Source organism: Anabrus simplex, chromosome 6 (assembly GCF_040414725.1).
Source record: "Anabrus simplex isolate iqAnaSimp1 chromosome 6, ASM4041472v1, whole genome shotgun sequence".
In the NCBI taxonomy this organism is placed as follows: Eukaryota; Metazoa; Arthropoda; class Insecta; order Orthoptera; family Tettigoniidae; genus Anabrus; species Anabrus simplex.
In genome coordinates, this window is record NC_090270.1 from 270427421 (window position 1) to 270449352 (window position 21932).

At 39.2% G+C, this 21932-nt stretch overlaps 1 protein-coding gene across 1 annotated transcript in view; it reads right to left on the minus strand.

The window, feature by feature from the left end:
- Dyb (Dystrobrevin) overlaps positions 1-21932 on the minus strand; it is a 322401-nt gene that overhangs the window by 99386 nt on the left and 201083 nt on the right. Inside the window, exons 12-14 of the mRNA XM_067149300.2 lie at positions 21722-21908; positions 6877-7096; positions 613-756 (exon numbers count right to left, since the gene is read on the minus strand). Coding sequence (XP_067005401.1) covers positions 613-756; positions 6877-7096; positions 21722-21908 — 551 coding nt within the window. The remainder of the gene's footprint in view (positions 1-612; positions 757-6876; positions 7097-21721; positions 21909-21932) is intronic.

A 21932-nucleotide genomic window follows, 5' to 3' on the forward strand; every position in this document is an offset into this window, starting at 1 on the left:
GAAAACTTGAAATTAACACTTAGAAGACAAAGACAATGGTTATAAAGACTACCAAAAGACCTGACAATGGAATAAAGTTTGGTAATTCAAAACTTAAGCAGGCAAGCCAGGTTTGTAATCTCAGAAGCACTGTCCCCAAAGACAACAGGAAAATCCACAAGATGAAGAAAAGAATAGCCCTTGCTAAGAAAGGCTTTCAAAGCAAAAAACTGTCTACTAAGCAGTAATACAAAGAAGGCATTTGTGAAGAGCTTTGTCTGGAGTGTATATACCTTCACATGGATGTGAAAGACATAGACAAAACAGTAAAAAGAGAGAGGAAGTAAAATATAATGACCCTACTGATAGTTACAAGTTGATTTTCCATAAAATGTTGTTATTCTATGTATCAATGACCCATCCTGGAGATTCAGAACTAAGCTTCAAAGCACAGCATTGAAATGAAGCTGTTTACTCCTACAGATCAATCATCAAAAGTTCTATAGATAACATTATGAATGACACTTTCTATACAACTTGTCAAAAGAGCTCAATGGCCTTTTGTTGTCATCACAAAGCTTCCCCCATTGCTTCACCTTCCCACAAGACTGTGTCTGGCCAGGATTGGCGCACCTGAGTTCAGTTCTCGGACAAGTGTTGACATGGCGTTAGTCACCGAATCTGCAGCCACTAGCAGGTCGTTGCGAAGACTCCGGCTACTGCTGTTGGTAGTACCAGAGTTGTTGACAGAGCCAGCAAGTGACGATGTAGACGAGCCTGCAATAAAGACACAAATAAATAGTAAGAAAAATTTCCAATATACTTTAATCCAAACTTGGTAGCTGAGGTTTAGGTTGAAGGAAGAATCCCACCTTCCAATACTTATTTGCTTTTTATGGCTAGTTCATGTAATTACAAACGTATCCCTTCATATTGAGTTAAAACACTCAAAAAGTCAATGTTCAAATTTGTAATAAAGTTTGTGTGTGTAACAGATCCTAGAAAGTGATCTTCTTTCTTCAAAATGCTGGAGAAGTTGCTATAGTTTTTTAGTATGTACTCTAATAACTTGTGCATGACGATAGACTTAAATTTTAAATACGATGACGGGGGGGAAACCCCTTAAGAAAAATCAAAGTTGAGGTTAAATCTTGATAGAAAGTTTTGAGATGTTGAAGGGAGTCTGTAATAAAAGGAAAGAAATTTTAGAAAACGAAAGGAAAAAACAGAAAAAAGCTTGTGAATATACAGTGGTGGTGGAGTATCAGAAGAACAATCAAACGCTTACTTCCCGGCCAGTCATGCTGTGTTTACTTCCCTTACGTCGTCAGCTGACTAAGTGTGTATTATACGGTTGGCCTTTGAGAGGAGCAAGAGGCGAAGAGGGGAAACAGAGGGAAAAGCAGGGAAAATGACAAAGGGAGTGGACCGACGGCAGGGGGACAGACAGGATGTTTTTCCGGATCTTTTTTTATGACCCTCCTACATAAATCTAACAGTAAATTTATATTATCGGTTATATTATATTCACTACGGAAGCGAAGTTCGAAGGATGTTTATTGAACTTTGCGCGAGGCGTAAGATATGCAGCCCGCCGAACTCAATGACGTATGCAGCGAGTGACGTAGCCGCCTCGAGTGAGCTCTACATGACCATATATGATCATGTCCCAGCCTATCTGCAAAAGTCTACTTTTGTGTTAAAATATTGCTATTTTGACACTGCCATCGTAAAGACTATTATAATGGGCGCAACCTGTCAAAATTTCAGGAAATTCCTCCGTGTACTTTAAGAGTTATAGGGGTAGATAATACCCATGTTCTAGATACTTCCCCACAATCCGGTATAAAAAGAGAACGATCCAGACTACAAATTCAGTATATGTCACTCCACCGTCTCTGCAGCACAGGTGACGGGAGGAGCGCTGTGAGTGCAGACTGAACTTATAGTTGGATAAGTCTTTGAAATCCAAGTGTTGGGACTTTGTTATTTTCTTCAAGTGCTGCGTTGGGACTTTGTTATTTTCTTCAAGTGCCACGTTGGGACTTTGTTATTTTCTTCAAGTGCCACGTTGGGACTTTGTGCTCCAGTGACTATTGAAGGGACTTAGAATTCTCGTGAGTGTCGTGGAATTCAAGAGGACAAACTGAGGCAAATATTCATTTATTGGAAGGGGAGTTAGGGATAGGAATAACTTACCAAGGGAGATGTTCAATAAATTTCCAATTTCTTTGAAATCATTTAGGAAAAGGCTAGGAAAGCAACAGACAGGGAATCTGCCACACTTTCGTGTGAATGGTATGATTTTTCTTCCAAGTACCACATTGAACTTATGTCTTGTGACAAACTGTGGAACTTAGGGTATTTTTAAACATTGCGTTTGATTGTGGAAACATGCAATACTTTCAGAGTACTGCATCAGGACTTGTGCTTAGGCTCATATCAACATAATAGATTGTGACAACTCAGAGTACACATGCCATGTTCCAAGGGGACATAGAACTTTCCAGTGTTATAAGTGAACTCACAATTTATGGAGTTAGACTTTTCCCAAGTACCATTTTTCTTTAATGATTATTTACTTTGCTTATCGACGGAATAAGACATTTTCCGAGTGCTATTTCATTTACTAAGCTTATTGCAAATGTGCTAATGTGTTCCGAACCTTCATAAACTGTGCATTGAGAACTGTGGTGACTATAACTGGTAACCCTATAGAACATTCTAGTTTATCGTGCATGTGTTAGTAAGCTCACGTCATGAACTTAACAGTTTACACTACCGGCAGCCCTGAAAATGGTTTTCCATGGTTTCCCATTTTCACACCAGGCAAATGCTGGGGCTGTACCTTAATTAAGGCCATGGCCGCTTCCTTCCAACTCCTAGGCCTTTCCTATACATTCGTCGCCATAAGACCTATCTGTGTCGGCGCGACTTAAAGCCCCTAGCAAAAACAGTTTACACATTAATTCAACCAATACAAGGTAAAATATTTAATACAATCATCCTGTTTTTCAAGTGACGATTTAGGAACATTTCTGATTCAATGCAGTGTCTGAATCAAGGATTTAGTAACACTTGTCACATTTCATTGTACAAGTAGATGCAATCATTGAAAGGTCATATCTATTTAACAGTGCCACAAGTAAATGGAGTGCCATACAGGGAACTTGCATGTGAATCACATCTTAAAAATCGAACCCTGGAACGTGTGCGTCTGGAACTTCGAGAAATTCCAGAACTTCACATCCAGGCGGGCGTGGTTCCTACCCAGACCGTATCCAGCACCATCCCAGGACACGGAGTTACCAACCGGCCACGACACTTCAATTCTACTGTATGAAGGTGATATTAACTTGTTTTCAATGGTCAATAAACTCAGATTATCAAAAAAAAATCTCTAAGTTCGATGAACTATACCCTCTCTGTACCAACTCCAATGTTTTATTATTATTGCTAGGGGCTTTACGTCGCACCGACACAGATAGGTCTTATGGCGACAATGGGATAGGAAAGGCCTAGGAGTTGGAAGGAAGCGGCCGTGGCCTTAATTAAGGTACAGCCCCAGCATTTGCCTGGTGTGAAAATGGGAAACCACGGAAAACCATTTTCAGGGCTGCCGATAGTGGGATTCGAACCTACTATCTCCCGGATGCAAGCTCACAGCCGCGCGCCTCTACACGCACGGCCAACTCGCCCGGTAACTCCAATGTTTTAAGCCACACCCTAAGATATAGTCCATGCTCATCAATTTAGTGTCAAGTGCCTCTAAGATAAACATTTTTGTCCTGGTACATTATATTATCCGTTATCTCACTTACATTCTGATTAGGGTTTTGTTTTTGATCAATCTCAATATACTGTATATGTTTTCCAAGATATTCATCAATTTACCCTTATTTAAGGCTTGCAAACTGGTTAAGTCTCTTTCTATTATAGTCAGAATGTAAATGAGATAACCGATAATATAAACTTACTGCTACAAGAGGCTTCCAATCTTGATGTATACTGTATAGGAAGGTTATTAAAAAGGATCCGGGAAAACATCCTGTATGTCCCCCTGCCGTCGGCTCCTCACCATATGGCATTTCCCCTACTTTTCTCTCCGTTTCCCCTGTTCCGCCTCATACTCTTCTCACAGGCCAACCATATAACTTACACATTTGGTCAGCTGACGACATAAGGGAAGTAAGTATTTGACTGTTCTGATACTCCACCACTGTATATTCACAAGTTTATTTCTCTTTTCTTCTTTATTTTTCTACAATTTCTTTCCTTTTATTACAGAATCCCTTCAACACCTCAAAACTTTCTTTCAAGATTCAACCTCAACTTCAGTTTTCCTTACAAGTTTCCCCCGGTCATCGTATTTTTAATTTAAGTCTATCATCATCTACAAGTTATTTAGAGAACATACTAAAATATTGGAGCAATTTCTCCAGCATTTTGGAGAAACAAGATTACTTTCTAGGATCCCTTACACACACAGATTTTATTACAAATTTGAACAATGACTTGTTGAGTGTTTTAACTCAATATGAAAGAATATTTTATCTCATCATCATCATCAAAAGTGTTTTTTAATTTCATAAGTGCCAATTTTTGTATCTTTATACACTTTTTTAGCTGAAGATGTTAAAAATCAGAGAAACAAAACATGTACTTTTTAAGTCATTTAACTAGACTTTAAGCTGGAATATGTTTGTAATTACACAAAATAGCCATAAAAGCAAATAAGTATTGGAAGGTGGGATTCTTCCTTGAACCTAAACCTTAACTGAGATGATGCCAATATGGGATAAAAATGAGATTTATAAGTTGCAAACTTAGTAGCTCACCATTTATGTGATGGCTTGACAAGTTCATTTTTCTTTCTAGTCAGTGTTGCTTGGCTCTACAGTTTATGCAGTCCTGATATTATCAATCCTTGCAGGGCATTCATTTTGTTTTCTACTTATAATGATGAAATTAAATAATCAACCTTGCATTTGTCACAGAATATATTAGAATAGAAATTCATGCCTTTCCCATCATAAACATGTTCAATCATCACATCAACTTGAAGGTGTGTGTTCACATAAGAAATATTTCAATAAAAATGTTGAAGTAGATAACAAACTACTGAATTTACTATATTATGTATTTTAGCAATTCAGTCTTGCAGTCAAACTGTGTATTAAACCTGGTCAATTATCTACTTCGGCCTTTGAGGATAACATTCAGAAGTAATTTCAATTTTTATTCTATCATGGAAATACTTACAATGAATAAACTTTTAATGTCCACCTATTTAATACAATAATAATGTTGTTTATAGATGTAATTACAACATTCTAATTATATACAGTACTAGTCTCGACGTATTTTTGCGTCATCTTCAGCTGTACAAAGAAACTGGTTTCCTTGGTTGCGAGAAAATAACTGGATCATCAAGCTATTCTCCATTTTACTTTGGCGTTTGAAACCACAGTGCCTGATACTGAATGTGTCGCGCTGATCACCGGGAGCTGGCAAGTTGCTTCAATGAATCTGCTCGTCTTCAACTCCTACACGAATATGGACCTTCGTATGTGTTCGATTGTGATGTGACTTTATGCCTGACAGTGTTTAAATAACTGGCTTTGAACAGTTCTCTGCTATTCGTAATCATTGTGGGACTTTGCCTAGCGCTGCGTGTGCCTTGCTGCCGCTAAGAGAACTGCGCACTGTTTTTCTTTTGAATGACTTGTATTTTACTTTTTCTAAGTTTTACAGTGTCTACCCCCGTTCATTTCCTTTTCATTTTTTTTTTTTTTTGCTAGGGGCTTAACGTCGCACCGACACAGATAGGTCTTATGGCAACGATGGGATAGGAAAGGCTAGGAGTTGGAAGGAAGCGGCTGTGGCCTTAATTAAGGTACAGCCCCAGCATTTGCCTGGTGTGAAAATGGGAAACCACGGAAAACCATTTTCAGGGCTGCCGATAGTGGGATTCGAACCTATTATCTCCCGGATGCAAGCTCACAGCCGTGCGCCTCTACGCCAATTCGCCCGGTCCTTTTCATATTGCCTCTTCTACTGATCCTATGCATTGTTTTCCATTTCTTAATCGGCTGATGATGACCTGGACTAGGGTCGAAACTGGTACCATTTCTAATTATTATTAAATGAGAATGTAATTCACTACATTTCTTATTCTTTGGTATTGAATAGGTGGAATCTCCTTATCAATTATTTCAGTTTTAATTGTGATATTCTTCAATACGGAACAATGAAATTTTTAACTTTAAATGATTGTCTTAAGGTGTAAAACTGCATGGTCATTGATTCATACTGACAAGGAAAATTACAAAGATGATTGTAAAAATGAGAAAAAAGGAACGATCCCTTGAAGAATAAGACAAGAGGGAGTCGTGAAAGAAGGCAGAATTCTCTTTACATCACATGCCCGAAAATCAAAGAGTCGGAAGAAAACTAAACATGAATGTCTACAATATCAAAAGCTCTTAAAATTGATCAACAATAACATCACATTGACCACTGTTTGTTGTAATGTGCTTTGTCTCTTCTGCTGCCACTCATCTCCGATAGACGGGATTACTGTTGAATCCCAAGTAAAACAGCCTCAATGAATACTGGCGGTAAGTAGCTGGGGATTTGTTTCTTTAGCATCCGATTCTTCTGGTTCATAAATTTTCTGATAACTATTGGTATGTAACACACTGCTTCATCAAAGTATTTCAGCTATTCGATCCCTACTCTGAGGTGCTGATTGGAATGAGCAACGTGCAAACTTAACGGAATAAGGCAGAGGAGCGTTCACGGCTGTCTGCGGACTTCTCGTTCGGTAGCGAAGCATGGATACGTCAGCTAGTATGTATATATGCACTGATTTAGAAGGAGTTCAAGGAGACTCACCAATCATACCAGACGATGTTCCAAACGCTGATCGTACATCGCCACCAACCCCTGACAGGGAGTCTGATCCACTACCAAGTGATGACATCATGGTTGGTTGCAGCTGAACACCAGGAGTAGGCGGCGCTGAGCGGGATGATGGTGCACTGGGAGGTAATGGAGGAGATTTTGTAGACCGAGGAGATGAATTGGGAGTAGACCGCGGTGAAGCTTGATGGTTCTGAAATGAGCAAAAAGTAACATTTTATTCTGGTCATTAAGTTAAGTAGTGTCCTCAGGAAAGTGAAAATAATACCTTGATACTGATGCTTAATTAACCCTTCTGGTCAACTGTTACATGTATATACTCAAAATGCAACAGCTTGACAGCAAGTGAGTTTTAATCTCTGCAGCCTTTGATTTGTGTTGTTATTTAGGTCAGTAAATTTCTGGAGGTCATGATGAAAATGAGGGCTTTTAGACTACACAAAAGAGTGATTAAATACATACATCTTCATTATAGACCATTATACCATTCAACGTTCAGTCTGCAAGCCTCTGTGAATTTACTAAATATCACCACAATCCTTCGTTTGTAAATAGTTTAACTGCTTCTGTGGCATCATTTAGTTCTATACCTCTTATCTTTAAATCGTTAGAAACCGGGTCTAACCATCATCATCTTGGTCTGTCTCTATTTCTCTTACCTTACATAAACTAGTCCAACCAATATTCTCCTAGGTGACCTATCCTTCTCCATTCGCTTCACATGACCCCACCACCAAAGCCGGTTTATGTGCACAGCTTCATTCATCGAGTTTCTTCCAAACTTGGCCTTTATCTCCTCATTCCGAGTACCCTCCTACCATCGTTCCCACCTGTTTATACCAGCAATCAGTCTCGCTACTTTCATGTCTGTAACTTCTAACTGTACCATTCTGTTCAATTATGAGAAAGGATATTTAATGCTGAAATAAGATTGCGCAACAGGACGCCGAGTGTGAGGGCGTGATGCTATACAGAGCTTGGGAACTTAGAAGGTGATTCCCTAGGCAGGGTGTGGCTGTGTACGAGCGAGAAAGAATATATGTGGAAGAGAGAAAGAGAGATAAGATTTTGTTATGGGAAGCCCCCGCGCCACCCTAACAATATTTTAAGCGGGAGCAGACAGGTTTGCCACATCACGGGAATTGAGCCAGATTTCCTCGATTTGAAGGTATTCCAGAACAGTAAAAGGATGGAAATTATCGCCAGAATTTTACAAAGCCAACGATACGTCAGAGTCTGTTAACAAATAATTAGATACATAAATACGTAGTAAGCCGACCACCGTGAGAAAATATTTAGAGGCCGCATGCCAATCTCAAGTTGTTTCCCAGGGCTTCCCAGGGCGTCGCGTGGGTTCCTGCGTTCTATAAGAGCTGAGAGATGTGGAAAGGGGGAATCAGTCAACGATCACGTTGCTGCCCGTACGCGTCGCGCGTCTGCATGTATTGCACCAGAAACCTTTGTTTAGGACAAAGACTGTGAGTGATGAGTGCAGTGCGCTAACTTTGATCCAGTGGATTGGTGATATATAAACTTTCTGGTAATAAAATTCATATGGGTGGTAATATTTAGATATTTAACAGTGAATCTGCGAGTGACTAATTAATTGGCAGTAAAGGAACGCCGTACTTATAGACTTCAATATGAAGCAGTAAGGGCGTATCTTACGAGGTGCAGAGGAAGTGCGAACAATAAGCTAAAGAAATCTGTACTTATTTCTGCTAGACTTATGAATTTGAATCAGATGAGCGTGAAAGTATAATAAGTGACTTGAAAGGTTTGGTTGCTGAAAGCAGATAGGGGATATAGTGCACGAGCTCATCAGTATACGGCTAGATGATAATAGGGGACAAGGAGTGTTAATGTCGCAGATTGTCAGTATTGCATTCTAGCTCCAACTTTGAATAAAAGACTGGAATGATGTGCTGTGAATAAATTAGGCATTTCATTATAGTGAAGGCCCGGGACGTGTGGTGCAAGATCTTCGGAACGTAGCTTCAAGAAGACGTTACCCTGAACGAGTCATCCCTCAAGAAGGCACCATGAACCAGCTGTACGTGGAGACCGGACCCAGAGGATCGACCCAGGACAAGGCCGCTACCATGATGGGCTGAACAAACACAGATTAACCCAGATGGAGGGAGGAGCAGCTCATCATAATGATAGATAAGTGAACCATATGTCTACAAGCATGTAATAGAATTGGGGTGTTACGCAGAAATAAGAGAATCTAAATTTGTAAATATTAGTATATGATTTGGTTGTAGCTTATCGGGCTGTGTATTAAGGTTATTTTGATGTACTTTAATCATTATATATATATATAATTTTTTTCTTATAAAGCAGACAACGATATAAGTTAGATCACGTGACATGTAGTAGAGTGCCTTGTAGGCCGTGAGTTCGTTTGAGTGTATTTGGATCCGTATATTCCTTGGTGTCGGTCGTTGGATAAGCTTTCTTGGACAATAGGGTTACTTAGAATAATTTACCATTTCATTCTTTGGGGAAGGGTAAACACATCTGTGTAACTTAATGTTTGCATGCTAACTGTATTTGAATAATATGCATGGCTTTACTTATGTGACTTTAGTTAAAATTAAGCTATAACGTAGGCAGTGGCATTAAATTGGTGACTCTGTCTTGCTCTGCCAAACATGGGCTTGAACTGCAGACCTAAGGTTACTGTGAACCCGTCATACAGATTGACGATGTTGATTTTATGGGGTATAGTATGGTAGAATACTTTATGTGATATAAATGGGGCCCGTGGTGGTTTGTTAGTGAAGTCGGATACATCGAGTAAGATGTGTTTCCTCACTTATTTATGTGGCCATTGCTTTGTCAAGCGTAGATAAATAAAAGCCCCTTTGTGAGCTTAGCTCTGGGAGCCCGAGAACCAGGATACTGGGTCACAGGCGGTCGGTGTTTACGAAATTTTTTTGGCGAGGGCGATGCCTCTCATGGCTAGACGAAACAGGTCAATGCACGGCCCGCAGCCTGGGGGAAGGCGCGGCCATCTTTAAATAGCATGGGTAATGATGACATTTCTCCTTCTGGCAGAGACGTGTTTGAGGACAGAGTTGCTTCTTTTATTTTGGTTTTTTTGCCTTTCTTTCCTTTTCCGTTACGCATTCATATTGTTGTGTATTATACATAAATTATCTTGGTACTACGTAATTGATAGTGATAGTCTATCTAGCAGACATAACAAGTGCTTGGTGGACATGAGTTCACATCCATAATGTCGAGAGATATGGCTATAGTGTATGTATCTTAGTTGTTTATACATGTGCTACTATTTAGGTGTATATATTCTTCCCAGGATGGGAAAGAACTTTCAATAATAGCTTTATTCCTGCGGAACACCTCTAATTCTACCATCATGTCTTATTATTTGTAGGTATAGGGGTGCTGTTCCATGTAGGGGACACATCCTTTCCTTTTTGGGCTCGCTGATCTACTCCTCCGCACAGCATTATCAAACAACTGTATTTTTTTGTCTTTAAAATCGTAGATATAAGCCTTTGGGGCACTTATTTTTGGCACTACTGGTGCAGCTATTGTAAATAACCTGATTTATGAATACAGAAACTTATGCTCAAAAATGAGATAATAGCGAAAGTGTTCCTCATTTCGTAGTTTAATGTAATTGTGCAATTTTCCTACCATACTCTCATCACAAGAACCCTGTAAACGACCTTCTGCCGACTGCAGTTAAGCTGGTGCATTTATCTTGTAACAGGTAAGAAGGTAAGTTCGGTTGTGTATTGTTGTTTATGCCCTGTAGGGTACATAACTTATGAATAAGATATCCTGAGTCCACCCAGCTTTCACTCTCGTAAAGCAAAGTTGTTCTGAAAACAGACCGATGTAAAGATAGTTTCGTCTGGGAGCTGACTTCTTTCTTATAAAATACTGATGATCACAAATGCAAGCTTTACTGCACCTTGATTCAATCTCACTTACTATACTACTATCCTGGGAGGGAAAACATCCTAAATACTTGAGATTACCTACTTGTTCCAGCTTTTTATCCCCAATCTGACATTCAGTTATCTTGGATTTCTTATCTACTGACATCAATTTAGTCTTGGAAAGGATCATTTTCATACCCTACTCATTGAACTTATTTTCAAGTTCCAAGATATTACACTGCAGGCTTTTGGCACAATCTAGCATTAAGACCAAGTCGTCAGCATAGGCCAGACTGCTTACTACATTTCCACCTAACTGAATCTCTCCCTGCTACTTTATACCTTTCAGCAGATGATCCATGTAAACTATAAACAACAAGGTGAAAAATGACAGCCTTGTCTAACCCCTGAAAGTACCCTGAACCAAGAACTCATTCTACCATCAATTCTCACTGAAGTCCAATTGTCAACGTAAATGCCTTTGACTGCTTTCAATAGCTTACCCTTAATCCCACAGTCCCCCAGTACGGCGAACATCTTTTCCCTCGGTACTCTGTCATAAGCCTTCTCTAGATCCATGAAACATAAACATAACAGTCTATTCCTCTCATAGCATTTTTCAATTACCTGCATATACTTAAAATATGATCCTGACAGTCCCTCTGTGGTCTGAAACCACACTGGTTTTCATCCAACTTTTTCTCAACCACTGATCACACCCTTCCTCACACCCTGGTATACTGATCAATGGAATACCTTGACAGTTGTTGCAATCCTTCCTGTTTCTTTCCTTATAGACAGGTGCAAATACTTTTGTCCAATCAGAAGATATCTTACTAACACTCCATGCTAATCTTATTACGCTATGAAGCCATTTCATCCCTGCCCTCCCACTATATTTCACCATTTCAGGTTGAATTTCATCTGTTCCTGCTGCTTTATGACAATGGAGTTTATTTACCATCCTTTCCACTTTATGGAGCGTAATTTCACCATCACTGTCCTTCTCCCCATGAGCTCGGTTGTTCGCAACATCACCAGGAAAATTGCTTTTAATGTTAAGATTTTCAAAATATTCCTTCCACCTGTCCAGTGATTCCCTGGGATCTATTATGAGTTCACCACAGTTACCCAAAATACTATTTATTTCCTTTTTCTCTCCCTTCCAAAGATTCTTTATTTCTGTCCAGAAAGGTTTCCCTGCCTTTCCAGGTTATTACCCAAAATCTTGCCACAATTCCTTTTGGATTCAACAACAATTTGTTTCACTCTGCTTCTTTCATATATGTACAATCATCTATCTGCATTAGTCCTTCCGTGATTAAATAAGTGACTAAATTTCTAGAAAACAGATCTTAGAGAATTACAGTAAGTGAAGCATTATCTGAGCCAGTAATGACAAAGGGGGTTCCGCAAGAGTAGTATCCAACCTTTATTTCTTATATATATGATACAATTACAGAACTTGAATCACACATAGGGCATTTTGTGGATGATGTTATATTGCATAGAGTAATAAATAAAGGATTGTGAGCGTCTGCAAAAGGACCTCAACAACATTGTGAGATGAACAGCAGACAATGGTGCGATGGTAAATGGGGTGAAAAGTCAGGTTGTTTCACAAAGAGGAAAAAAGTCCTCTCAGTTTTATTTTCTGTGTTTATAGGGTGAAAGTATTTTGTTGGTTCACTGTAAGTACATGGATTTTAATGTAAGGAAAGATCTTCATTGGGGTAATCACATTACCAAGATGGTAAATAAAGTTTACACATCTTTTCATTCGGTTATGAGGTTATTAAGGGTTGTAGTAAGGCTGTGTCAAAAGATATATCCATGTTTAATATACTGGTTCTCATCCGATCACTGCATTTAAGCAACATTGGGCGTGGTCAGTAATTGGATGGGTGACCACTTGGGAACAGCACGTACCATTGGCTCAATTTCCTTTTGTTTCCCACAAGTCCAATCCCTCATCCGCATTAAGGGAGATGGACAATGGCATGAAGTAGGGAAGTGCCTGTGGTAGTGAAGTACAGCAGGGACTTTGCATGTTGTGGGACCACTACGATGGCTGCAAAGGCCCCACAGGAATTCTGAAAAGTGACAGCTAACAGGGTTCTGATGAAGACCTCAATGCTAGTGAAGGTGGAAAAAGTGGATCTTGGTACAAAGGAGCTGGCTGAAGAGGCATCCCTGCTTTCCTAGGTAAATAGGATATTATGGGTGAGGGAGGGAGCCCTAAAAGCTAAGGGAGAAAACCAGAAAACTCTCGCAAGACTGGAAGCGGTAAGGAGCAGCAGCTCCCCCACCCCCCAACCCCAGCCCCTAAATGCCAGGATAGGGGGTTTAGGGCAATAACCTAAGTTAATAAAACTGATGAAAACGAAGCAAGAACTAGCTGGACAAATTCTAATGGTACGGCACTTGCTTTGGAAAAGGCTGGCCGTGTGGTACAGGCCACATAACTATCAACCTGCTTTCAGGAGATGATTGGATAGAATGAATCCCGCCATCGGCAGTTCTGAAGATCGTTTTGTGTGATTTCTCAAATTCACAAAAGTCCACATCCATCTTCATAGTGCAACAGTTAGTGCTATTAGCTGCTGCCCTCAGGGGCCCAGGCTCGGTGCACGGAATGGAGACACCTTGATGATATTGGGAGACCTGAATGCAAAGATTGGAGCTGAAAATCAAGGTCAGGAGGATATCAATAGAAGATACGGCATAGGGACACAAAGTGTTAATTGAGAGCATTTTCTTGATTTCTGTGGCATGTTTAGGTTGGTTATAAGAACTACAATCTTTTCTCACAGTGAATGCCATAAGGTGTCCTGGGTCTCCCCTGATCATAAGACTAAAAACCAAGTTGATCACATTGCTACAAAAATGCACAAACAAACAAACATTGATCTGCATTTAGGGCAGTTGCCTAGGTGGCAGATACCCTACCTACTGTAGCCTTTTCTTAAATGATTGCAAAGAATTTGGAAACTTATTGAACATCTCCCTTGGTAAATATATTTCCAATCTGTAACTCCCCTTCCTATAAACGAATATTTGCCCCAATTTGTTCTCCTGAATTCCAATTTTATCTTCGCATACCTGCCAACTTTACAAAACCAAAAATCAAGAGATTTTGATATGAAAATCAGGAAAAATCAGGAGATACCATTGGTCAAAACTGCTTATTCTACATGTCTTGTGCAATACAGGAGTACTATCGTATATATTTTAACACTTATTGTCTCAAAACCCGACTGTTGGTATTCGAGGCTACAAGACTAAAAATTGCACATCTCTATTCTCTCAATGGAAGTATGTGAGTGAGACGATCAGTCTCTAATAAGCCTTCCAAAAATAGTATGAACTCATGTTCCACACGTGTGAATCAGTCATGCACTTACAGAATCAGTCATGCACTTAGATGCCATTACTTAGCAAATGCGATTATCTGAAGTGCAATGCTATTTTTATCAAGTAATAAATTAAAATTTGCCAGAATTGTCTTCAAATGGCTCCTATAATCTCTAGAAAAGTAACTAGTCATAATTTATCAGTCTCTCAGTTTTTACCCATTCTCAGTGAAACTTTTTTTTGCCATATAAAAGGAATGTGCCTAAAAACATGTATGGTTAAAATTAAAATAAATCATGAATTTAAAAATTTAAAGTTAAATTAATGATAATCCACATTTTTAGGCAAATATGTAGTTCTAAAAATCAGTATGACCAATGGTATTTCTTGTAGTACACCCTATTGATTGTCATTTTGGATAAATTTATGTTTGGAGTGATAATATGTCATAAAAATCAAAATATAAGCTATAGGTTCAGCATCATGAGGAGAGGCATGTTTTGGTTCAAGTAACTCAAGGAAAAAATGAGATGGTTTGTATCATAAATCACTATCACTGAATGGCGTTTATAAAAGTAGGAAAGATCACGATATGAAGATAAAGTTGGAATTCAAGAGGACAAACTGGGGCAAATATTCATTTATAGGAAGGGGAGTTAGGGATTGGAATAACTTACCAAGGGAGATGTTCAATAAATTTCCAATTTCTTTGAAATCATTTCGGAAAAGGCTAGGAAAGCAACAGATAGGGAATCTGCCACCTGGGCGACTGCCCTAAATGCAGATCAGTATTGATTGATAATGGCAATGTGTGATATTGTTTATACCAGTATTACTGTGGAAATCTTCGTTACTTTCCAGGTCAATTGAACTGGCAGTGCTCCACTTACAAATTTGTTTTTCTGAATCCCTCTCACTGACTATAACCTCATCAGAAGTGTTTTCAACACCTATTAAGAAGTCCAGTTCACTTCCTGACTTGACATAGGTTAATTGTCATCATTCCCTAAACTATGTATGTCATCAGATCAACATCGTTAGTAAATACGTCGTCCCGTCAGTCCTCCATCACTGTTGACATGTGTGCAAGATGTGCAGATAAGACCTTCACATTTTTAAATATTCGTCACACGAAAACAAATAATTTTATGCGGCTCCTAGTGGCATATTTGGAGCCTAGCACACGGGGGCAAACACTGGCAACCAGGAATGAGATAGCTGGAAAATTTATAATGTCCAATAATGGACCATTTATATTGGTATTATAAATTTGCTCATTCAGAACAAATATTTTAGATTCCCTATGGGAATCAACATCTATAACATCTGATGGCCAAGCAGGTATCAATTTTTGACAATGAGACAAAGTCTCTCATTGTGCATTGCACTGCCAGTGGCTACAATTAGCCTATGCAGTGGCCTCCACGGTGTGCACTAGCCAGCATCTTGGTGGGTGTGCTAGGTACCAACTGATGAGCCCAGCCTAGCACACGGGGGTGAAACGCTGGCAACCAGAAATGAGTTAGCTAGAAACTTTATAATGTCCAATAATGGATCAATTATATTGGTATTATAAATTTACTCATTTGGAACAAATATTTTAGATTCCCCATGGGAATCAACATCTATATCATGGTGTGGATATTATCTGCGAAAATGCAAGTTTTGAACAAACTAATTGCTGTTTCATACTGATATTAATGTGTAAGGGGGTTTTCCCAACTTTTGCAAAAAATAGGATGCAAGTGTGAAGATAGATTATAGTAAATAGATTATAGATAGATTATAGATAGATTATAGTAAAAAATAGGATATGACGACAATCCGCTATAGCGAGTAATTTTTTCGCTGTTGTTAATTCTCGCTATAACGGACTTCTACTGTAAATGTTAGGTCCATGCTTGAAAAAGATACGATTCATTTTTAACAAATAATGCAAGAGTTGGTTTGGAATATTTTGGAGATGAAGATTATCAACGAGATTTAAAGTCACAGTTACTTCAGTTCATCCCCAGAATAAAGTTGAAATGAAAAATGCTGTTCCATATTTGAAGTTGCCCTGTTTATTAAAGGTATTCTAGAGCCCAAGTTTCAGTGAATAACAAACCGATAAAAATGACAAAGAAAGGAAGAAAGCAAAGAAACTGAATAAATTCCAATTATCAGTGTGTTTGATAATATTATCTAAAACAAGCTGATGTTCCCGTGCTTCACTACAGAATTCTACATTGTGTACAGAATTCTAGGTTAGGTAGTGTACACGTTGCGAGTAAGATTGTGTTAAATTGCATAGTTCTTAACGCTACCCTAGAAATGCGATGGGGAAGTCAACACACGTCTTTTCTTTTGTGAAGACTGGGTTAGGGAATTTTCATTGTAGTGGAAGGACCTTTTGCATACCATCAGTCACAATCAAGTTGGGGAGATTTCATTATAATTGCAGACACTCACTCTCCACCTGCCTTTTCACATCTTAGTGGTTTACCCAACTGAAATCAACATAAGTCATTACCATGACGCCAGTAGGAATGTCGTGATTAAAAGCAATGCTATCATGTGAAATACTCGATCAAATGAAAAACCACACTTTTCTCAATTTTAATGAACAGTACGCTGCCGATCTAGCAATCCAAAGTTCCAGACTCATCTGTTTAACAGGAGTACCCGACAAGTCGGAAAATCTCAATTCACTACACTGGCAGGGGAAAAAAAACTATATGACTTGGAAGCAAATTTTTCCCCCAAGCCAGAGGAGAAACCCCCTCTTTGCGGCTAATTTGGAATAAAATGAATGTAGAATTTAATAAAAGTGAAGAGGAAGGAGCTTTTCTTAAGAAACGGCTCTCTTCAGGGTTGAATTTTGAGTTATTTATTGAATTGTGGTGCTATACTTTGGAATAGGCCGAAATTGTAATTCTAGGCTAGGTCATAAGTGAGCCTCTGCTATAATCCCATAAAGTGTGCACAATGATCATTCAAATCAGCACGTCAGAGTAGGGATTGAATAGCTGGAATACTATGATGAACCAGGATGTTACATACCAGCAGTATCAGAAAATGTATGAACCAGACGAATGGCATGCTAAAGAAAAAGTTATCGAACTCCCCAGCTATTTCCAGCCAATATTCAGGCAAGCTGTTATACTCAGTACGCAGCAGTAATCCCATCTGTCGGAGATGAGTGGCAGCATAAGAAACAAAGAATATTACAACAAACAATGCTCAATGAAATGTTATTGTTGATCAATTTTACAAGCTTTCGATATTGTAGGCCTTTGAAAGATAATAATTTCATTATGGTCCGTATTGAACTGAGATCACAATTAAAACTAACAAAATAATGTAATGGTTCCACCTTTTCAATACATGTAAACTTAGTAATGTAAGGTTACATCAATAGTTGATCATAAACGGTATCGGTTTCGACTCTAAGTTCCGGGTCATCATGAGCCGATCACTCAAAAACAGAAAAAACAATGCAAGGTAAATCATCTGCATCTTCATACATCAAGCATACGACTACAATACTGATCCTTGAGCTATTTATTCTTCTTCTCTTCAAGATTTTAAAAACTTTTAAAGCACAGTGCTACAGTCACACGTGCTGTACTGCTCCACACAAACTTGCGTCTGGCAATGACTGCAGTATTAGTCCTCGAGCTATTTATTCTTCTTCTCTTCAAGACTTTAAAAACTTTTTAAAACAGGTCACACATCACAGGTCACAGGTGTTATACTGCTCCACACAAATTTGCGTCTGTTAGTGATTGCAAAATTGTTCCTCGAACTGTTTATTTTTCTCTTCAGTTTCTGTTTTTGAGTGATCGGCTGATGATGACCCGGAACTTAGGGTCAAAACCGGTACCGTTTATGATCAACTAGTGATGTCACCTTATATTACTAAGTTTACATGTATTGAAAAGGTGGAACCATTACATAATTTTATTAATTTTAATTGTGATTGTAGGCCTTCACATTTAGTTTTCTCCGACTCTGAAATACCACTCTTATCATAGGCAGTATGGTAAAACTGAATAAAACGTGAATCGTATTCTTTATACCTTTTGTTATGTAGTACATTTCGATAGGTACAATAACATAGGTATTTAAAAATTAAATTTTAGGCCTTCCCCTAAACTACCATTTTACTCAGTATGAATAAAATTATTTATAATCTAGATTGTAGTGGTTCATTCCCCAACTTTGCATACTGATTTTCATTAAATTCTCTTTAGCTGTTTTCTCGTGATGCGTGTACAGACAGACAGACAGACAGACAGACAGATGGACAGACAGACAGACAGACAGACAGACAGACAGACAGACAGACAGACAGACAGAAATTACGGAAAAGTATAAAGTGCAACTCCTTGTTACTGTGGACACGACTGATACAGAAATACCATCCTTTTTAGATTCTGAGCAATGTACAGAAAAAAAACTCTTATTTTATATATATAGATATATCAGGATTCTTTATGTATAACACTCCCTGTTGATATTTTTTTTATGAAAGGAAGTTTGCTGTGTATGAAACCAGTTAATATACTGGGTTATCAATTAGTATAGCTAATGTTAACGTAGAATTTGTTCCTCTTTAGCATTGTTACAACCTTTTATACAAACCACATTAATATTTCAAATCAGCTCAGTAGCTTGGCTGCTGGCTTTCCACCCAGAAGGCTGAGGTTCTACCCCTGCTCAAGATTTTCAAATCAAGGATCACTTGGCATCAGGTCTTAATCCCCTGGTCAAAATCAGAAAGAGCCTGGGTGGCTTCAGGGACCCCAGAAATAAATGGGATAAGCTGAAGAAAAGTTTCCTATATTAATATTTCAGAAATACTACCTGCATCACGTTGTATTTGATCTCATATTATTGCTCTAATGTAATAGTGGAATGTCTTGTCTGAGGTGGTGTTAAAATGTCAACCAAGTTCTCTCAAACTTGTGGCTAGGAACAGAATCGCTCTTAGATGTATATTACAGAAGACAAGGCGCTGTGAGATGTCTAGGTTCACGGAGGTAATTTTGCACAAATTAGTCTCTTTACACATGCCTTGGTGTTTACGGCATTAAGTCTGCCGAAAAATATCCGCAGGCAAGTGTCTGACATTCTGGCGCTGCTTGAATTTAGCCAGAAATTTTGTGATGAAAGTAAATGTAAATGTGGTAACCTATGAAGATGAAAGTGCAATCTTTTCTTGCATGTCTTCTTTGTGCAGAGCACAACAGCAAGTCCAAGAAACAGCTCATGTTCTGTACTGACTACCTAATTCATTTCAAACCCCATAATATTTTCACACATCTGAAGTGCATAATCTTAAACACAGAAAACAACTGAGAGTTTGGACAGCTGAGCGCATATTCAACTACCTCGGTAAATAACAGCTATGAGTTTGGACAACTTGGCGCGTATTCAACTACTTCGGTAAATTGTTAAATCTGAGGGTGTGCAGACAACAGCATACTTCCGATTTACCTCCCTGAGGCAAGTCTGTGCAAGTAAGTATCCCAGACGTCAGCGCGTGTATGGGGCCTTTACTTTTTTTTTGCTATTTGTTTAACGTTGCACTAACACATCGAAGGTTTTCGGTGACGGAAGGGTGGGAGATTGGGAAGGTAGCGGCCGTGGCCTTCATAAAGGTACAGCCCCAGGATTTGCCTGGTGTGAAAATGGGAAACCACGGAAAACCATCTTCAGGGCTGCCGACAGGGGGGTTCGAACCCACTATCTCCCGATTGCAAGCTCACAGCTGCGCGACCCTAACCGCATGGCCACTTGCTCGGTGGGCCTTTACTTGAACTAACCTGCTTTCGTTCAAACTTACAATTTTTTGGTGTCTTCAGTTGACAGGCAATTAGCGATCATATTCAATGTAAGCACTGCGATGTACAAATGTCAATAATAAAAAAATGTGTGTGTTAAATAATTCATAATAACTAAGGTTTGGATGTTAAGGAAAAGTTATATTTCTTTCCTGAGTTCATTTTAACAGAAATCTGAAAAATAACTGTGAGTGTTAGGTCCCTGACACCGTTTAAAGCAAATATATGCTGCATATAAAGGCATATTTTGGCCATTTTTATTGTTTAGGTAATATTTTGCTATTTTAGTGGTATAAGTTGCTCATAGGGTCAGTTGGTGCAAGCATTTCAGTGAGCTGGCAGACTGATATGTAACAGCAACTTCTGGCTTGGTGAGGAAAGCAACGGGAAACTTTTCGCCCCCTAGTGGATTTACGGCGCACCGACATAGATAGGTCTTATGGCGACGATGGGATAGGTAAGGCCTAGGAGGTGGAAGGAAGCGGCCGTAGCCTTAATTAAGGTACAGCCCCAGCATTTGCCTGGTGTGAAAATGGGAAACCATGGAAAACCATCTTCAGGGCTGTTGACAGTGAGATTCAAACCCACTATCTCCCAGATGCAAGCTCACAGCCGCGCGCCTCTAACTGCACAGCCAACTCGCCCAGTCTCACTATATGCTGCATTCGCTATAGTGTACTACTACTACTACTAATACTACTAGCAACAGGACAATAACTATGTCTGATCTGATTTGCCAATTTGCAAATATAATATAATTTCATTGACACAAACCTCTAACAACTCTGTGAAAATTCATAATATTTTCTTCATAATTAGCTGGGAGACACTGTGCAGTTCATTCAGCAACATGCGTGAACCATCCACAACTACCCTTAAAGTCTATAATTTTTAATTTTCTTGCTATTACTATAGCTTTTAATTGACACATTTCACTTGTGACCGTATATCCACACTGTATTTTGTTCAGTTGCATATTTGCATATCCTGTTTTTGATTTCTGGAAACTTTGCCTTTTGTCTGCAAAATGCACAGTGATTACTGCGTGCCCATTCAAGATTAGCCTCCTGATTTTATCTCAATCACGAATGGAACTCTTGTCCTCATCATACTTCCTTCCCACGGTGCGATTTATGTGGAGTTTTTCTTTAGTCATGAAAGACCTATAACGAGAACTCACATTGGGGATTGGTCATCTAAAACGTTACAATACTTAAAATGACGCCACATAAATAACACAATATGTACGTGGCATGTTTCTTGGTTTTGGCAGGAACAAATTTGCCAAATGTATGGGTTGAAAAAATTTGAACTTCCAGATGTCTGTAAGTCAGGAGTACTGTACCGACCTTGATGCAAATAATACCCGCACCCCAAATTCCTGCTGACAAATTTTGAAAAAAATATGCGGGGGTTACACACACACACACACACACACACACACACACACACACACGCGCGCGCGCGCGCCTGCGCGCACGCGCACACGCACACGCACACACACAGTATATACGCTAACACAATAAACTCTCGATTCAATGGACTTCAGATTTAGCACATATAACCAAGGTGGCCACAGCTTGAATCCCAACCAATTATTGCATGTGGGTTCATATTCCATATAAATTAGAGGACTTGTTGCTATGATCACGATATCAACAGTCGCATAATATTACAAGTCTTTTTGTTTTTAAATATGATAACTAAAGGAAATCTAACCTTGAGTAGCTTCATGAGGCCCTCGAGCTGCACCATTAGTTGGCGACGCGAGTCTTGCAGAGCCCCAAGGTGGCTCTCCAGCTCATCCTTGCGCTGCCGCAGGGCTCTTAGTTCAGCCATGAGAGCAGGGTTTTCCTCTCCACTGTTACCCGATCCTACACCAGCAGCCTCCAGTTCCTGTTGCCGCCTGCACATATAACATTCTGCCCTC